The sequence below is a fragment of the Carya illinoinensis genome, chromosome 4 (assembly GCF_018687715.1).
Source record: "Carya illinoinensis cultivar Pawnee chromosome 4, C.illinoinensisPawnee_v1, whole genome shotgun sequence".
Classification (NCBI taxonomy): Eukaryota; Viridiplantae; Streptophyta; class Magnoliopsida; order Fagales; family Juglandaceae; genus Carya; species Carya illinoinensis.
The window spans coordinates 6,034,003-6,052,720 of NC_056755.1; the positions used below are offsets into that span (position 1 = coordinate 6,034,003).

At 37.3% G+C, this 18,718-nt stretch overlaps 5 protein-coding genes across 5 annotated transcripts; 4 read left to right on the forward strand and 1 right to left on the reverse strand.

Moving 5' to 3' along the window:
- Positions 1-616: 616 nt before the first annotated feature.
- Positions 617-4,575, forward strand: LOC122308518 (probable leucine-rich repeat receptor-like protein kinase At5g63930). The gene is made up of 4 exons (XM_043121884.1): positions 617-1,532; positions 2,168-2,428; positions 2,566-3,438; positions 3,775-4,575. The coding sequence occupies exons 1-4, from the start codon at positions 1,109-1,111 to the stop codon at positions 4,254-4,256; spliced, it is 2,040 nt and encodes a 679-aa protein (XP_042977818.1). The 5' UTR covers positions 617-1,108; the 3' UTR covers positions 4,257-4,575.
- Positions 4,576-6,459: 1,884 nt separating this feature from the next.
- On the reverse strand, positions 6,460-7,671 carry LOC122308237. The gene is made up of 2 exons (XM_043121444.1): positions 7,509-7,671; positions 6,460-7,403 (listed from the first exon to the last, which is right to left on the reverse strand). Exons 1-2 carry the CDS (start codon positions 7,563-7,565, stop codon positions 6,804-6,806), a joined length of 657 nt encoding a protein of 218 aa, XP_042977378.1. The 5' UTR covers positions 7,566-7,671; the 3' UTR covers positions 6,460-6,803.
- A 6,145-nt stretch (positions 7,672-13,816) lies between these two features.
- Positions 13,817-15,299, forward strand: LOC122306183 (protein FAR-RED IMPAIRED RESPONSE 1-like). The gene is made up of 4 exons (XM_043118622.1): positions 13,817-13,891; positions 13,956-14,030; positions 14,212-14,340; positions 14,418-15,299. The coding sequence occupies exons 1-4, from the start codon at positions 13,817-13,819 to the stop codon at positions 15,297-15,299; spliced, it is 1,161 nt and encodes a 386-aa protein (XP_042974556.1).
- An 18-nt stretch (positions 15,300-15,317) lies between these two features.
- On the forward strand, positions 15,318-16,208 carry LOC122306184 (protein FAR1-RELATED SEQUENCE 4-like). Its single transcript, XM_043118623.1, has 2 exons — positions 15,318-15,749; positions 15,843-16,208. The coding sequence occupies exons 1-2, from the start codon at positions 15,318-15,320 to the stop codon at positions 16,206-16,208; spliced, it is 798 nt and encodes a 265-aa protein (XP_042974557.1).
- Positions 16,209-16,229: 21 nt separating this feature from the next.
- On the forward strand, positions 16,230-17,240 carry LOC122306186. Its single transcript, XM_043118624.1, has 4 exons — positions 16,230-16,673; positions 16,818-16,907; positions 17,012-17,089; positions 17,187-17,240. Exons 1-4 carry the CDS (start codon positions 16,230-16,232, stop codon positions 17,238-17,240), a joined length of 666 nt encoding a protein of 221 aa, XP_042974558.1.
- Positions 17,241-18,718: the final 1,478 nt, after the last annotated feature.

The window sequence follows — 18,718 nt, forward strand, 5'->3', positions numbered from 1 at the left end:
GTCCATCATTAACCACGTGGCGAACGTAATTGGTTCTGTAGTCATGGACCTATGTGTTCAGACATTAATATCTCTTTTTAATCCGTGGGAAGTGGACCATTTGAATGCTATTTGTCAGAGAGTTACTCTAAATTTCTAATGTGAACAACTTTTCCTTTTTCAAAAAAAAAAAAAATGCATTTAAATTTAAAAAAAAATGATTGTTCACATTTAAAAAAAAAAAAAATGTGAACAACCATTACCTTTTTTTTGGGTGTTTGGGTTTGATACATATTGTGGGCTATTTGTACTATTAACTTTATATTTATGAATTGTTTAAAAATACTTAATTTTCTGAATTAAATTCTAGAATATTAGGTTATGTTAAATTAAAATGTAAGTAACCCAAATGGTAAATATTTTCTATGAGTATTTTTATAAGTCAAATCTACAAACATATCCTGTTTGCTAAGCATTTTATAAGTGTATTTATATATAATGATATTATTTGTATAAAATATTTTATAAAAATATTATTGTGAAAAGTATTGTAAAAAATTATTTATGTTTATCATTTTTATTTATTTTTTATTTCAACCAACTTTAGAAAGATTTTTTTTTCAGTGTTCACGCACAGACCAACATTCTCCCTTCAGGTACAATGAGTTACACCTCCGTCCATATCAATGAGTTACACCTCCGTCCATACGACACCTCGAACTCGAACTCACTTTACTACAAGGGATATAATAGCACCCAGAGCTCTCAATCCCTGCCTACTGCCATCTCATCACCACAACTTCAAACTACTCTGCATGCAACTGAGAGCTCTTATAATCATCGTTGTTGTTCGACAGAAGTCATTCAATCCTACCGCCACATCTCCATAACGTTCCATCTCATTCTTGCCCGAGGTCTGAGAGGTTGACTTTTCTCACTATAGCACTCCATTTCTCGCATTCCTTGTCTCTTCCTCGCGGCCATTTTCTGCCTTGCAAGATAGAAACAATTAAACAAAAATCGAGGTAGGGGATAGAACGAGACCCTTTTTGTTTTGAGAGAGAGAGAGAGAGAGAGAGAGAGAGTTAAAAATCAGCGCTGCTTGTACTAGTTTGAGCCTGCATCAAAAATGGGTTTCACTGCGTTTCTATTCTATGTCATCTTTTTGTTAACGAGCCCAACATGGGTCTGTGCAAATCCAGAGCTCACAGCACTCATGGACATTAAGGCGGATTTGGACCCGTGGAGCCAGTACTTATCTTCATGGACCATCGATGGTAACCCATGTGACAGTTCCTTCGAAGGTGTTGCCTGCAATGAGAGAGGTCAAGTGGCGAACATTTCATTGCAGGGAAAGGGGCTCTCAGGCAAGATCTCTCCGGCCATTGCTGGGCTCAGGCACTTAACGGGGCTCTACTTGCATTATAACTCTCTGTACGGAGAGCTACCAAGAGAAATAGCAAATTTGACTTGGCTGAGTGATTTGTATCTGAATGTAAATAATCTCTCTGGGGAGATACCTCCTGAGGTCGGAAACATAGCCGGTTTACAAGGTTAGTACCGGTGATTAGTATTTCTGTAGTTTTTTATTTAAATATTTTTGTTTGAAGATGTGTACTTAAAAATTTGAAACTTGATTGTTTCACTAGTGCAGCAGTGATCTTATGTTCAAAGACTGGCCTTACTCATCAGCATGTATGTGGGTGTGTAAATTAAAAAGAAAATGCCTTTTACTCGAATGGGAAGTTTCTATGGATTCCTACCAAGTTTTGATGAGACATAATTTATAAAGGGCAAATAAAGAATCGTAAATATTGCTGCTGAAGGCTGATAAAATGTTTAATGAGTTGACAAATAAATAAGCAATGTCTGGTACGACCGTTAAGGTGATTCGTATTGGAATTCTTAATTCCTTTTCTTTTGGGCACTCTAAGACCATAAATATCACGAAGAGATTCAAACATTATTTTCTTCGTTTCTATCCTTAATGCCTCCGAGCAAAATGTGGGAGGATAGGCATTTTTCGTTTTCAATCGTTCGCATATTTTCGTATCTGCAAAGGTTAGATGTAAAGCTGAATGAATCAAAGGGCTTCTATGTTGTTCAATGATATTTCTGCTGCTAGTGTTATGGATTTTCTCTGAAAAGCTTCGAACTTCGCTTGACTTGGCTTTCATTTGCTCTGTAGTATTGCAACTTTGTTATAACCAGTTCACGGGAAGCATACCTACACAGCTGGGTTCTCTGAAGAAGTTGAGTGTTCTTGCTCTGCAATATAACAAATTAACTGGAGCAATCCCTGCAAGTTTAGGAGATTTGGGAATGTTAATGAGGATAGACTTGAGATCCAATCACTTATTTGGTTCAATTCCCACAAAGTTGGCCAACGCTCCTTTGCTGGAAGTTCTAGACATTCGAAACAATACTCTCTCTGGCAATGTTCCTCCTGGTAAAGTTGTGAATACTGCTCACATTACTTTTTTTTTGTTGTTGTTGTACGAGCACGTCTGTTTTTATTTTTTATTTTTTAAAATGAACACAAGTTGAATCGTTGATATCGTTTTCTCGTTGTTGTTGTTGATGAAGCTTTGAAGAGACTTAACGATGGATTCCTATACCAAAACAACCTTGGCTTATGTGGGATTGGGTTTTCATCTTTGAAAGCTTGTAATGCTTCGGATCATCTCAATCCGAGTAGGTCTGAACCCTATGGACCAGGTGCAACCAACCTGCCGACAAGAGAAAAACCAGAGACAGCAAATGTGCAGTTACATTGCAACCATACTCGGTGCTCAAATCCGTCAAAATCCCAACGATCGTCTGTTGCCGTTGGTGTATTAATTGTGGTAACAATTGCTCTATTGGCTATAGGAATTCTGATCTTCATCCATTATCGCCGCCAGAAACAAAAACTTGGCACCACATATGATACTTCTGCAAACCGTCTTAGTACTGAACAGGTCAAAGGAGTTTACAGGAGGAATGGCTCTCCTCTCATCAGCCTTGAGTACTCCAATGGGTGGGACCCTTTAGCTAATGGTCGACATTTTGGGGGATTAGTGCAAGAAGTCTTCCAGAGCTTTAGGTTCAATTTGGAAGAGGTGGAGTCAGCAACTCAGTACTTCTCAGAGGGGAACTTGTTGCATAAGAGTAACTTTTCTGCAACTTACAAAGGAGTTTTAAGAGATGGGTCCGTTGTTGCTATTAAAAGTATCAGCAAAACTAGCTGCAAGTCAGAGGAGGCTGAGTTTTTGAAGGGATTAAACATTTTGACCTCTTTGAGGCATGATAATTTGGTAAGGTTGAGAGGATTTTGTTGTTCAAGGGGCCGTGGTGAGTGCTTTCTCGTCTATGATTTTGTCCCCAACGGGAGCTTACTGCACTATATTGATGCAAAGGATGATAGCCATGTCCTTGAATGGTCAACAAGAGTTTCTATCATGAAGGGCATTGCCAAAGGTTAGGTTTTATCTCCCTGGTTTAAGTTTTTCACCGTCTTCTTTCAATTTAGGAAAATGATCAACTTACAGCTCTTTTATAACTATCTTATAACTTTGGAGGGACTTTAATCCAGGGTATGCTTTTTCTCTGTATAATCTTTACACATCTCACAAGATTAATTTGTTACTGATTTTCATCAAAAGAACAAATTGAAGAGTAAAATAGGTCTTCTTGAATGCCTGTCTTATTTTGGAAATTCACGTTATAGATGGTTTGTGTTTTTCATATTCTTTTTAACCAGAACTTATGTTCATTTTTTTGTTTATACTAATCTTTTTTCTTTTCCCTAAGCAGGTATAGCATATTTACACAGTTACAAAGTGAACAAACCAGCTCTTGTTCACCAAAACATTTCAGCTGAGCATGTGCTCATTGACCAGCGATTTAACCCATTGCTCTCAGATTCGGGCCTGCACAATCTTCTGACCAATGATGTTGTCTTCTCAGCACTCAAGACCAGTGCTGCAATGGGTTATCTAGCTCCTGAATACACCAGTACTGGCAAATTCACTGAGAAAAGCGATGTATATGCATTTGGGGTGCTCGTTTTCCAAGTCCTCTCAGGAAAGCGCAAAGTCACTAGCTCTATTCGTCTTGGTGCAGAGTCGTGCAGACTTCAAGATTTTATTGACCCAAACCTTCATGGCAGGTTCTTTGAATATGAAGCAACAAAGCTTGCAAGGATCGCTTTGCTTTGCACGCTCGAGTCTCCAATTGAGAGGCCATCCATGGAAGCTGTTGTTCAAGAATTGGGTAACTGTAGTAGTTGTCTCTGATTTTCCATTGCTTGCAGTTGCAGAGCATTTCAAAATGGAAGGCTTAGAGATGACCAACTAACTGCTTACTGATGAGGGAAACTAGGTTCTTGTAATGTTGAGTCCTTTGCTGAGGACTAAGCTTTGTTGTGGATGTGACTGAACCTTGATTTCTTCTGGCCCGGAAATGGAATTCTTATGGGGCATTTTGTTTTTTAGTCTCATGTATTTCTAAGGAGCTGGGTGAAATTTCCACCATCAACTAAGCTTTAAGACACATTTGGGACTTTATTCCATGATCCCGGAATCTATGATAGATAAGTCACTACTTTTCTAAGAATATTAATGAGTTGATGCAACTAGTATAGTTTTATGCATATAATAGGTAGCTCAAAAAGATTCAGAGGTAATTTATTTGTAGTTGTTTTCACTTTTCACTATAAATTAAAAAAATTAAAAAAGAAGAAAAAACGTAGGCGTTTTAGTAATTCGGTGGTCATATCATAACAGAAACTCTTTTTAGGATTAACTCTAATTTTCCCCAAGAAGAAGTTGTAGATTGAACTGGGTTGGGCCTGGACTGGTTTTTTCATTTTTCATTTTTTAAATCAAACAGGTTTCTACGACCCAAAATCTAGGCCAATTTGCATGGCTGTGTGTTGTACTTCTTGGGTCATTACGATCTTTTCATTTTTTAAGTGTTTGGTTTACCTTTCGTAAAGACAGACAAGCAAACCCCATGTTAGTTCAGGCAGCAGTCAGCAAAAGCTGTACTGATTGCATTAGAATCCTTCAAAACAACGTGCTATATGTGCAGGTCCTGTTGGGTACACGCTGTTTTATAAGGCTAATACAAGGCAATAATGGCATGCACTGATGTCCCACGACTCACCAATGTTGATTGTTGAGTGCCTCCAACTCTCCCCTTCTGATGTTTTGTTTGAGTTGGTGGAAGTGGAACCCAAAGAACAAATCAAAAAAGCCAAAATTCAAACCAAGGAGAAGCAATGGGAATGTGCATAGGAGTAAAGGAAGCAGATGAACGGCAAATGAAGAAACTCTTAATAGCTGGAGACTCCCTAGTGACGCTGCAGGCAGTCAACAAACCAACCACTACTGCAGATCGGACAATAAAACCGATAATCCAAGACATCAGAAACTTTTTGCAGCCTTTTCAAAGCTGAGAAACCATGAAAATATATCGACACTTTGATGCGTGCATTCCACTGAGCAATGGGCAGCCTCCAACAACCTCTACGGAAGCATACCCATAATCTCAATTCTCCCATGGCCCTTAAATTTTCAGGGGCAAAGATCCATCAATTGGTCTGTAATATAAATCAATCTCAATTCTCCCATGGCTCTTAAATTTTCAGGGGCAAAGATCCATCAATTGGTCTGTAATATAAATCGCTCTCTCTCTCTCTCTCTCTCTCTCTCTCTCTCTCTCTCTCTCTCTCTCTCTCTCTCTCTCTCTCTCTCTCTCTCTCTCTCTCTCTCTCCTGTTGGCAATTCTGTTTGCATGAAGTATGAATGAAGTGGAGTTTTAGGGGAAAAAAAAGAAGTATATTCCCCAATCTAAATCCGATAAATAAGCTATTGATGACCTTATGATATGTTGGTATTTGTCTCTTCATTCATTAAGGATGTCTAAAAGTCGATAATTAAGCTGTCAATGATCTTACAGTCTGTTGATATTTGTCTCTCTTTCATGAAAGATGTCTAAAAGTCTGAGTCCCAATATCCCAACCCTCTTATAAGGACTCGAGGCCAGTTAAGCATAGGCTTATTGCTTGCTTAATAAGTGGTTAGGTTCTAATCTTGATATGAATTGATTGAAAAAAAAAAAAACACAAAACAAACATTGCAGAATGGGCACATAATCACACATTGGATCCGTTTTGATCTCCTTCAATATATAGAACCCTGACTGCATCAATGATTTGGTCAAGTTAGAAGATGAATGGAAGCAATAGCTATGGCTAAAATCAACCAAATGCATAGAAGTGACATTTAACAAAGTTTAGACTTAAAAGCTATGATGGATATTGGCCCTAAATTTAGCATGTATAAATTTACATGAAATCACATCCCCTGTTGAAAATGCTGTTTATATTATATCCCTTTGCCACAAGAGCCCCATGCAATTTTGAGAGTGCCTGGTGATTGGAAAGACTTTGAAAAACAAATTTTTGATTAATTATATTCTGTACACCTGAACATCTATCATCGGTTTTTTCAATTGCACTTTAAACTAATAGCTTGCATAAAGCTTTCCATAGACTTGTCCAAAAGATAATTCTTTGCTTAGATGGCTAGGAATCGATTGCGGCAATCAAGTGTTTGTGGTGACCACTTGAAAGAGGAAAGGATACCAAGAGTTTAGAAGAGTACTACATTTATATCATTTTCTATTTACATTGGGGATTTCAGAGCTTTTTAAGAACAGGCTCCTAATGCACTGTAATACAACTAAACTTATGCTCCATTAGTTCTGGTGGGAAGAAAATGGAGGCAAAGAGTCTTCTCCTATGCCAACCAAATCAAGGGAGCAAATAAACAGAAGGTTTAAGCTTCAATCACTTTTCCTTGTGGAAATCTAACTCTGAAAACGTGCTCTTCACCTGTGAATTTATCAACCTTAACAACCCAGTGACTCTTCCCAATTCCACAGCCACTGACAGCACTTTTGGCATTTGCAGCAATTCTGGTCAGCAGTAACCCTTCTCCAATGGGCAACAACTGAGTTCTTGATCCCCCAGACCACCTGGACTCCTTGCAGAATGCATTATATCCCACAACCACCACATCCCTTTGCTTCCTTACCACTTGCAATGCCTTGAGAATTCCTCCATGATTCTCAAGATTGCAGTCAATGAGCACAAAATCTGCATCCCTATATTGGGTTAAGACTAGCTTTTGAGCTTCTCCTATAACGAATTCAACATGACATGCATCAAGGCCTAGGACTTCCTGGGACAGATGCAGCTCTTGAAGCCCACGAAGAATGCAAACCACACGGCCACCGGTTTGGTGAGCAGCGGCCACCAAGGCTAGGGTGGTGGAGTCCGCAGCACTAGCACAGGCCACAACCATCAGCCGTGCGTTGTTGCCTGCTGCTAGCGCTGAAATAAACTCAGCTACGTCTGGTTCCTTAGCCTTTTGCCCCTACATTAAGATCGCCAGAATCCAAGTGAGCCAAGATTCAAAGCAAAGAAGTATAATTCCCATGTGTAGTGCAGGAAAAATAAAAAGGCAAATTATAATACTCACCATTTTCAAAGTTGTGAGATAAGCTTTTGTGGCATTCTCAGCAGACCAGGAAGCCATTTTATTCTTTAGATATCTGCTTTTTCCCTCTGATCTTTCCAATCTTTTGTTATAGCTTTTAAAGAGAAGCAGAGGTGCTTCAAGTTTCGAATGAAGGGTGAGTTGGCCTAGTGTGCTGGATACATTATATAGGAGAGGAATTGAAAAGGAGGTGGTTTGGTCAACCAAGTAACTACCGGTTTAGGTCGTTTTGCCGCAGAAACTCTACTGTTTGAAGGGGAGCTTGATAATAATTGAACAACTTTTAAAATTGAACTTGAATTGTGAACCCCCTGCTCTACGTCATTGACCATGTATAATATATCTTTCAACTGGCTGTCATGTCCAATGTTGTAGGGACAATATTACTTTGAAAACAATATTAAAAGAAACACCTCTACAGCAATATGTCAATTTTATAAATTTTGTTTATTTCTTAGAGACAAACCAAGCAAATCCTAAGCCAGCTCAGGGAGCAGTAGTCCAACAAAGCTTCCTAGCAACCTTGAGAAAAATCATGTGCATGTTGTACAGGAAGTCCCATCTTGTGAACGAGATAGGACTTCCTAGCAACCTAAACGAGAGATAAATTAGAATGGAATCATGCATTATTAATCATGTAGTATTTTGCCTGTTGGCTTTCCACGTACGGATGATACTACAGCAATATTGTATTCCATATGGCATTTGTGATGTTCCCTTTGGGATAATTATTTACTTTTCCACATTAAAATATTAAAAAAAGAAAAGAAAAGAGAGAGATAGCTTGCTGCTTGAGATTCTCGAATGCAGCCTCCTCCTCCTTAACGGCCGATTTCATCTGTGAACAGCTCTTGCACGCACCAAATAGTTCTTAATTTTTTAGACAAATTTTGATCTATCGACCCATCAATTAACACAATGCATGGGTGTTGAAGTTGCTTTGCTGCAAAGGGTTTATCCATCTTGTGACCCTAGACATGAATAGTTATATATATTCTCATTCATCTTGTAATGATGAGTTGAGATGAGATGATACGAGTTTTTTAGTTTTGTATAACCAATCCGGACCTTAAGCTTTGGATCGAATCTCATGAGCCAAGAATCCGATGCAACGTACTACACCAGCTAACTAGCTTTATGACAACGACCAAGATGGTAGTACTCCTATTTTCATTTTCCTTGCTGGGATTGGGAATAGGGATATTACATAAAATAAAGATATCTGAGTAGTTTGTCGATGATGCAAGATTTTTAGTCCATCGACAAGGATGCACATAAACGTACGTACGTACTTCCTGTAATAATTGAATGCTGCATTTTATATTAATTGCATGTATTGAATTAGCAAGTTTTTTATAACGAGTACACATATATATATATAGCAAATCAAGTTTGAACAACGGTATAACTTTTTATTTTGATCCCATCTTCCTTATAAGTTACACTGGTTGTTGTGGTATATTTTTAATATTTACGAGAGTCAACTACTTAAATGAAAAATCACTTAAAATGTAACACAACAGTCGGTATGACTGAGAATGATGTATAATATTCAGGATGAAGAACAATATTTATCGTCAATTTAATTTGCCTTCACATTCCCAGTATAGCTGGATAATATGTGAATTTGCTAGAACAAATTACAAAACTCTTGATCTTTTTCCACATTCAATCACCCCCCTCTTAAAAAAAACATAAGAGAAGTTTATGATTAGCTGGCTATGTAACAAGAAGTGTTGTTTTTGCCCCCTCAAAAGGCAAACAGAGATCTAGATCCGATCGAGACACTTCCCCAGCAAAGACATCGATAATAAGAAGGAGCCAGACGTATAAACTATATATATATATATATATATATATATATTTATATGTTCGGTCTGTACGTACTGGTCTCTACTCCATTATAAGATGTCCCACTTGTCTGATTTTGCCGGAAGGATGTATGATTCCATTCATTCAGATGATGATGATGATGATCGAGACCAATTGGCTATTGGATTTTCTTGATTGCTTCTTTGCTTCTCCTGAATTTATATTTTCTTTTCAATTGGGTTGCATTTGGGTTCCAAGAATCTGAAAGAAAATGAAGGGAAGGTGATGAGAAATGGGGGGTTGTATAAAATAAACAAGTAGTGGGTCTGAAGATTCGACTTAATGGGTTATGCATCCTTTGAAGGAACATGGTTGCATGGGTCGACATGATACGCAATACGCTATACATGCACCCATATGGTGCCTTTTTCTTTTTTTGTAATTTTTTCTCGTGGATAAATTGATCATATCATTAAATAAATATTTGCATATGTCCGTTCATTTTGCAGTACTTTTGGATATCTATATGCGCGCATTGGCTAGATACGTGCTATTGCACATGCACGTTTACGTACTTCAAAGTATATTCTTGTAGTAATATTCTGTAAAAATTTTATACACCATAATCTCATTACATTTTCATCTTATGACTATATAAGATATGTTACATTTATCACCATTAAAATTACATGGAATATAATTGTGGTGTTTAGCATTAGTACTTAGTCCGATCTCCTTTCGTGATGCATTGCCTGCATTATGATAGACCCCTCCCTGCCCACTGCCCCCACATGGGGCGGATGGGGAATTCCCTCCCCATCCCCCGCTCCCAATGTGCGGGGGCGGGGTACCCCGTCCAGCATAAAGGGGTGCGGATTGGAGGGGCAATCCGTTCGCCCCCCGCACTCCTATTGGGCCTTGGGCCTAGAAGTGGTTTTTGGGCTAAAAATGGCCCAGAACGGCTAAAATGGGCCTAAAATGGCCCACAAGCTTTTCTTTTAGGCCCAAAAAAGCTTTTAGGCCATTTTCAACCAATAAAATTATAAGTAAAAAAAATTAAAAACCAGTTAAAAAAAAAAGTTACATGAATAAAAATTGATTTTATGGCTAATAATTACTAGTCAATCTAGTCTACTAAAAAAAAAGTTACATGAATAAAAGTTACTAGTCTAATACCTAATAAACTAATAATAATAATTAAGCTATTATAAAATTGAAAAGTTAAATAATTACAAACATAAAAGTGTCCAAGGGACATTATATCAACATTACAAATCATTGAATATAAACTATGAACAAATGATTCAAATTTTGAATATTCTAAAGAGAGAGTTGTGGCTTGTCTTTGACTGTGACACTTGAGACGGTCCAAGCTTGAGCACATATTCATATTGCAGCGAAGCTAAACGTCGACTCATGTGTTGCTACAAGAATTAATACTAAAATTAATACCGATGAAATCGAAATGAATATAAATAAATCAAAATAATAAAATAAAAACAATTATCAAGTGGTCCAAATCTAGACTGATCACCACCCTCCTCCTCATCGGTCTCCTTAAAATCTAAAACATCTGAAACATGAATATACTTTCCTATCTTCCAACTTTGTGTGCATATAAATGCCTCCACAGTTATAGGAGACAATGAACTACATAAAAGAACCAATATGCGACCTCCAGTATTAAAGGTTGACTCTGAGGCAACAGTGCTAATAGGAATGGCCAAAATACAGCGAGCAATCTCAGAAAGATGAGATATTTCTTTGCTGCATTCTTCCACCATCCTAATATATTGAAATTATTATAATCATCTTGGACTATATCCGCTAACAAATAGTTGTCTAACTTCGAAACCACCTCCGTAGATTGATGGACATATGTGAGATTTTGTGCGAGAATCTTAGTCTACGACATTTTATGCTTCTTTGTAGGAGGCCCGGTCACAATGTCTATAGAAGGTGTTGGGGTAGGTGTATGTATTTTAGATGTAGTATCACCCTTAATTGTATTAAACTCATTATACAATTTACTCAGGGCATCTCGGACCATTTCACCAATAAGATCAGCCCATACCTGATCATGAGCAAGTCTTAAACCATATAACATACCTGAAACTTTCATACGAGGATCAAGAATAACAGTCACATATAACAAAATATTCATTTTAATAAAATCTCCCAAATACTTGTCATATTTTAGAATCATGGTCACTGTCATCCTCTACATTATTTCATTGGAACCCATACGCATATCTTTTAATTCTTCTTTCACCCTACATATTTGTTGACAAAACCCATAGGATGTAGGGTACAAAGAACCAGATATATTCAATGTGACATCGTAAAAAAGTTCGAGAAAATCAACAAAAGTAGAAACTACCACCCAATCATCATCATTAGGCTTTCCTAATCCCTTGTGCTCATCAAATATTTGACATATTGGATGTCTTCATCACCCAATAATTGAAAGGCTGCCTTATATTCTTGGGCCGTCTCCAACATCAAGAAAGTTGAGTTCCATTTGGTATGAACATCAATACAAAGACCTTTCTTCGATGTTATGCCTGCAGCTTTTGCAGTAACTTTAAATTTCTCCAATCTAGAAGGAGAATACCTCACAAATTTCACAGCCATTCTAACTCGTGCAACCGAGTTATCAACATCTTTCAACCCCTCAGTCATAATTAAATTTAAAATATATGCAGCATATCTAACATGCAAATATTTACTACCCAATAATGTATTATTTGCCTCTTTAAGATAATTTTTAAGCAATTCTGCTACAGGCAAGCACGTTGCGTACCGCTGCGCAGCAATTGCTGACATGGCTAGCTGTTTTATTATTAAAAAAAAAATATATGAAAAGTTGAGAAAAAGGAGGGAAAGACGAAACAGAGCTCTGGTGAGTCAGTGACGCCATTTTCATTTCTCTTCGGGTTATTCCTCCCCTCCATGGCGATCACCTCCTCTGCGACCAGTTTCACAGATCTTCTCGCCATTTTTATCTCTGTTCAGCCACTCGTCTCTCACTTTCTCTATCTGCAGCTGTTTGTTTGGATTCATTTATTTCTGGAGCACTACCGAAGTCGCCCTGTTCAGCTTGAAAGTTATATTAGAGTATAAGGTAGTCTCCTCAGCAGGAGAATCACACCGAAGATACCACTTTCAGTTGTAAAAATCATCTTGCCGAAAAGGTAATTCCTTTCACATTATTTGTTTTATTGTTCAGTTAAAAAAAAAATGTAGTTTTTCATCATTTTTCCTGAAGATAAACGAGATGAGCATTTCTGTATCCTCCATTGACTAGGAATCTGTAAACTCTCGTAGAATGCATGCAGTACTGCACATGTATTGTTTAGTTATTTAATATTATGGTAATGTGGAAAAATTATGCTAGGCCCAGGTTGGGTATCTAATGACAGCCACGGTCTCCAAATCTCAGTAAATTAGTTGCCCATAAATATTAAACTGATAGAAAATAGTGAATTTAATCATGTTAAACATTCTAACTTGTAGCCTCACGTTATACATTCAAACACTCTTCACGTGTGAGATAAGACTCTAGAATGGAATGAGGATTTCAAACTCAAGACCATCTGTCCATTATTATAACAATTTAGTTGTCATCTCAAATGCCTAAACTGATAATGCAAAGAGTTAATTTAATTCCATAACCCATATTCAAAGTAAAGGCAGGAGAAAGTATGTCCGTTGTAAAATTTGGGAGAATAAAAATTTACATTTTGTTTTCTTGTTTGCTTTCTTTTATGTGTGTGATTTACGTGAAGAACAATGTCATGGACCCTGTTGTGTGGAGCTTATTTGAGACAATCTGATATGCCTGCAGTTGTGTACTTAAGCCCTTCTATTTTTTTCCTGCTATATGTCAATGGTTTATGCAAAGATTAGCATGCATGTTTCTAACATCGAGTCATTGACTATTTAAAACAAGGGTTAAGATATATTATTTGGGTGCTTTTAACCTTTTCTTAAATAGACTTAGTAATGTGGGAAAAATACCGATATGATGAATGAACGAAAGGAGCTAAAAGTAGTCATATTAGATATAACCTGAGAGAAGAAAACACCAATATATCAAATGAGGGAATAACGAATAGAGCAAAGATTTTTGACTTGATAGACTGGAATATCCCTAGAACATTTTCTTTAAGTTATACTAGTTTGCAAGTAAGATATCTTCTTCTTTTTTCTGTATTCCAGCACATGCATCATGTAAAGCACTAAGTACAGCTACGAGGGATTGTTTAAGTTTTTGTGGCAACCATCTATAGTAGATATTGAAGTGAAACTCTAGCCATTACCGTGTTATGGTTTGTAGCAGAATATGGACAAGAAAACCTTCAGTCTAAATCAATATGACTTTATATCTGGGTTGATGCTGGATTTGTTTTAAATTATATATTTGATTTGTTTTGATGGTGTAAGAGATTTTTTAAAGGTTCTAAAATATTTTGCAGATGGATAAAGGTAAGGAGCATGCATCTCCTATAACATCTCCTACCGCAGAGCTATCATCTAATCCATCAACCCAGGTATTCATTAATTAATGTTAAAATTAAGTTTTTGAAAATTTTCATGATTGGTTTTGTACCGTAGGTGATACCAAGACCATTTTATCCATTTGGATCAATGTCGCCTACTGCAAATCCATCAACCAATCTAGCAACCCAGGTAAAGTGAATATTAATGAATTTGATATGATTTTTCTAATACGGCTATAGGTTGTGTTGAATGTTTTATAAATTAATTTTTCCATCTTTCTCATGTAAAAAAGAACATATTGAAAAAATCAATTGACGTCATTAATATTAGTACCTTTGTATTTCATAATTATTATTGTTTTATGCATTAGGTGATACCAATACCATTTTATCCGAATTTAACAAATTATATGCATGGTTGCCATCCACCAATGCCACATGCATGGTATCCACCATTTGTTCCTCGTCCTGATGCCAACCCATCTACATGGACTAATGAGGTGATAAATTTGTTCATTAAATTGGCTTTAATTTTTATTCAGATGAGTAATCAATTTAAAACATTATTTGGGTGTAGGGAAATCTGTTGCCCCCATTTCAGTCATCAGTTAACCCTTCGATGGAAGTACACTCCGCTAGTTCAAGCCATGTAGATGAAATTCAAGAGATCACACCTGACTCTACTCCCTCTGGTCAATATACTGTTGAATCAAATGAGAAGATTGGGTCTGGGCCACAATCTTCCGGGCATACTGAAGGGGTTGATATCATTCAAGAGCCGAAGGTCGGGATGGTGTTTAAAGATGAAGAGGAGTTAAATTGTTATTATAAAAGATATGGGCAAGAATGTGGTTTTGGGATAATGACACAAAGGAGTCATAGGTTTGAGGATGAGAGCATCAAATATGTCACATTGGGTTGTGCTCGTGGTGGGAAGGCACGAAACCGAACGTCAAATGTCACAAGGCCACGTCCGACATCAAAGACAGACTGTAAAGCAAGGATAAATGCTATGTTCATTGATGGGGTGTTGAAGGTGTCAACTGTTAACAATTCTCATAATCACGGCCTCAGTCCACAAAAGGCAAGGTTCTTTCGCTGCAATAGAGAAGTAAGCGAGTCTGTTAAAAGAGTGTTAGATACAAATGATCAGGCTGGGATCAGAATGAACAAGAGTTTTGCCGCTCTTGTCCAAGAAGCAGGTGGGTTTGAGAACTTGCCATTCAATGAAAAAGACTGTCGTAATTACATTGATAAGGCACGCCACCTTCGACTTGGGAAAGGTGGCGCTGGAGCCCTCCGTGAGTATTTTGCCCGGATGCAATACAAGAATGATGGTTTTTTTTCACTAATAGATATGGATGATGACGGGCGGTTGAGGAATGTTTTCTGGGCGGATGCAAGAAGTAGGGCATCCTACAAATATTTTGGAGATGTCATTACATTCGACACCACATAGTTGACAAACAGATATGGAATGTCGTTTGCCCCGTTTGTTGGTGTAAACCACCATGGCCAGTCAATTATTTTGGGGGCTGGCTTGATTTCGAGTGAGGATACTGAGACATTCACCTGGTTGTTTCAAACGTGGTTGAATTGTATGGATGGTGACGCTCCAAAGGCTATTATCACTGATCAAGATAGGGCCATGAAAAATGCTATCGCGCTTGTCTTTCCAAATAGTCGGCACAGATTTTGTTTATGGCACATATTGAAAAAATTACCTGAGAAGTTAGGTTCACATGGTGCTTACAAAACTGGGTTGAAAAGTCAGTTGTTAAATTGTGTGTATGACTCGCACACAACAGAGGAGTTTGAGAGATCTTGGGCAGTGATAATTGAGACGTACAACTTGCAGGAGAATGCTTGGTTGCAGAGTTTATACGTTGAGCGTATGTATTGGGCACCCGTATTCATGAAAGAAGTATTTTGGGCTGGAATGAGTACAACCCAACGAAGCGAGAGCATGAATGCTTTTTTTGATGGGTATGTGCATGCTAAGACAAACTTAAAAGAATTTGTTGATCAATTCGATAATGCATTGAGGAAGAAGATTGAGAATGAAAATGCAGCGGACTTCCACTCCTTCAACACCGCAATTCCAGTCATCTCTCCCTCTCCACTTGAGAAGACATTTCAGAACATATACACTTGCAATAAATTTAGAGAAGTCCAGAAAGAAGTGATGGGGATGCTTTCAAGTCTTCCAACTCTACACCTGAAGGATGGTGTAATTGCTACGTACCATGTAGAAGATGAAGTGGATATTGATGATTTCATCAAAGAGGTGACCCATACGGTGTATTTTAATGAGGTCGAATGCGATGTGAAGTGTTCATGTGCCTTGTTCGAGATGAGAGGCATATAGTGCAGACATGTATTAGGCATTATGAGACTTAACAAAATCCGTTCGGTGCCGAAAAAGTACATATTAGATCGATGGAGGAAAGACATAAAAAGGACATACACTCTTATCCGAAATAGTTATGACATAGTTGATGAGAGGCCAGAAGTGAGTAGATATTCACGTATCATCAAGAGATGTTATCAGGTCGCCACGAATGCAGCTTCATCTGATGAGCATACTGAGGATATGGTAGCTAAGTTAGATGCAATGAACTTAGGCTACTTGAATAATATGCCATCTCATCAACCTTGTTCGAACGTTGCAGTTACACTTGCCGCTACAACCACAACTGAGAGTTCTCAGAAAGTACTGAGTCCCCTTGTAGTGAGAGGTAAAGGTAGACCGCCATCTCTGAGGAAGAAATCAATAATTGAGAGAGTCAAACCCACAACGAAGAAGTCTACTCAAAAAGGAAAACGTAAACAGGTTAACTCAATATAACCCTATCTGTATATTTTAGCTTCATATTCACTTAAATGTTTGTTAAGGAGTATTGATGTTAAATTTTATATTTTGTTGTTTTTAAAAGGTGATATTTTAAACCTTTTTAATTTTTTTATAACTTTGTAGCCACATGGAAGAGAAGGCGAAGTTGTTGGAACGTGTCGGAATTTATTTGGACAACCAGTTATTGGGACACAACAAAGTGTAGCCGTTCAGGTTACATACGGGTTTTTATTATTTATATTATGTTTTTTGGGCTAGGAAAAATGAGTATGCATAGCAGTTATTATTTTGATCTAATATTTTGGCTGTATTGTTAGCCGCCTCAAAACACTACCGACGACATACACTTTAGTTCCACCGAGTTAGGTGTTGCAATGATTGAGACTCAAGAAAGTGTAAACCATCTTGTTTAACTTGGTCTTTACTCTAGCCTACTCTTTTTTATGGCACTTTTTGGTTTTATTTTTAACAGTTATGGTTTTCCCGTCACAGATACCTATTGAAGTGGATGGAACCCAGCCTGATAGCTTGCCACAGACACAATAGTGGCTGTAAGTCAGTAAGTTTGATAGAACCATTTTACCCGTTGTGGTTTGTGTCATTTGGCTACATATGGGTTGGTGATTTTAATTGGAGCCTTTGGTACCCTTTTAATTCTGGAGAATTTACAAATTTGACTTCTATAACTTGTCTATGTAATCTATTGCATAAATATGGGCTTATTTTGATCTATATTCAATGATTGGGAGGATAACATTGATCCCGTTCACCTCTTGAGGCTGTAAGTCAGTAAGTTATGGTCTTTACCTCTAAATTATCACAACTACCTAATAGATATGGCTTAAGTCACAGATTTTGCTTAGGAGAATGCTTGCTTTCCTATGTTCATACAAAGTAGTTCTTGATTCCTCCAAAAAACCATTAAGTTTTTAAAAGGTTTTTATTATTTATGGTTTTTTGCTTATGCTATCAGGTATTCATATATAGTTTATTTCGTACTTGAAATAGCTTTCAGACTATTTGTGTCTATTGTTGTGTGCTGTGATTTCAGACTAGATTTTTGGTAGATTCATGGCACTTTTGTACAAAAATAGGAAGAGTAAGAGATTACTTGGCCAGATTTTTGGATCCAGTCAAGCAAGAGATGGGTATATAAAAGCAGATCAAAGTGTGATTTTGTTGAAGAAATCCTTTATTTGCTGATGTAATTATTAGTTGATGGGTAACTTGAGAGCTGTTTTTGCAGAGGAATATGGAGTTTGTTGGCTAAGGCATTGGGTAGCTGTTGTAGTTAAGTAATAGTGGCTGTAACTAAACTATTGAATTCTGAAATGTAAATATATAATTAAGGTTTCAGATTTTGCCCAGATGGTAATTACAATAGTTCAGTTATAACCCAGTAGAGCAGCTTGCAGGAGTTTGTTGGAGAAAGAAGTTATTTATTTGCTGTTGCTACGAAGAAATATTTTTTGTTTGTTGGCTACGGCTAATTTTTTAAATCAGTTGTTGTGATTTCTTTTTGGATAACTTCCATACCATTTATGTAAATATATAATTCGTCTGGATTCGTTTGGAATGCATGTCGGAATGGGTTTTTCGCTCCAATGTGTAAATATATTTATGTCAGAATTTGTTTGCCAATTCGTTTGGATAATGCATGTCATATTGCTAGTGTGTAAAGAACTAGAGGAACAGGCTGTAGGGAAAATATCTGAAGAGGAGATGCATGAATCGATGGGGATGGCAGGAGCATTTAGTGCGCCTTGATTTTGGCTAAAATTAACAAAATTCTTTTTCTTCACACCAGTTTATCACTCATGGCTTTTGGAGATCTGTAAAGCAATTGGAAAGAGGTGTAGCCACTAGAAACTGTATAGTCAACCCATAAGTTCAATACACTTTCTATTTTGATTGGAACTTGGAAGACCAAAGTCTTAATTTTGATCTGTGGCACAGATTTTTTCTTTCAGGCTTTATGTTATAATGAGTAAGAAAGCTACCGGATAATGAATGTAATTATACAA

Excerpts from the sequence above, each read along its gene's own strand:
- LOC122308518 (XM_043121884.1), top strand. The coding sequence starts at position 1,109 with ATGGGTTTCACTGCGTTTCTATTCTATGTCATCTTTTTGTTAACGAGC. Across the intron at positions 1,533-2,167 it reads AAACATAGCCGGTTTACAAG|TATTGCAACTTTGTTATAAC; the intron begins GTTAGTACCGGT and ends TTTGCTCTGTAG. Across the intron at positions 2,429-2,565 it reads CTCTGGCAATGTTCCTCCTG|CTTTGAAGAGACTTAACGAT; the intron begins GTAAAGTTGTGA and ends TTGTTGATGAAG.
- LOC122308237 (XM_043121444.1), bottom strand. The coding sequence starts at position 7,565 with ATGGCTTCCTGGTCTGCTGAGAATGCCACAAAAGCTTATCTCACAACT. Across the intron at positions 7,404-7,508 it reads ATCTCACAACTTTGAAAATG|GGGCAAAAGGCTAAGGAACC; the intron begins GTGAGTATTATA and ends ATCTTAATGTAG.
- LOC122306183 (XM_043118622.1), top strand. The coding sequence starts at position 13,817 with ATGGATAAAGGTAAGGAGCATGCATCTCCTATAACATCTCCTACCGCA. Across the intron at positions 13,892-13,955 it reads CATCTAATCCATCAACCCAG|GTGATACCAAGACCATTTTA; the intron begins GTATTCATTAAT and ends TTTGTACCGTAG. Across the intron at positions 14,031-14,211 it reads CAACCAATCTAGCAACCCAG|GTGATACCAATACCATTTTA; the intron begins GTAAAGTGAATA and ends TTTATGCATTAG.
- LOC122306184 (XM_043118623.1), top strand. The coding sequence starts at position 15,318 with ATGTCGTTTGCCCCGTTTGTTGGTGTAAACCACCATGGCCAGTCAATT. Across the intron at positions 15,750-15,842 it reads AGCGTATGTATTGGGCACCC|ACAAACTTAAAAGAATTTGT; the intron begins GTATTCATGAAA and ends GTGCATGCTAAG.
- LOC122306186 (XM_043118624.1), top strand. The coding sequence starts at position 16,230 with ATGAGACTTAACAAAATCCGTTCGGTGCCGAAAAAGTACATATTAGAT. Across the intron at positions 16,674-16,817 it reads AAAAAGGAAAACGTAAACAG|CCACATGGAAGAGAAGGCGA; the intron begins GTTAACTCAATA and ends ATAACTTTGTAG. Across the intron at positions 16,908-17,011 it reads AACAAAGTGTAGCCGTTCAG|CCGCCTCAAAACACTACCGA; the intron begins GTTACATACGGG and ends CTGTATTGTTAG.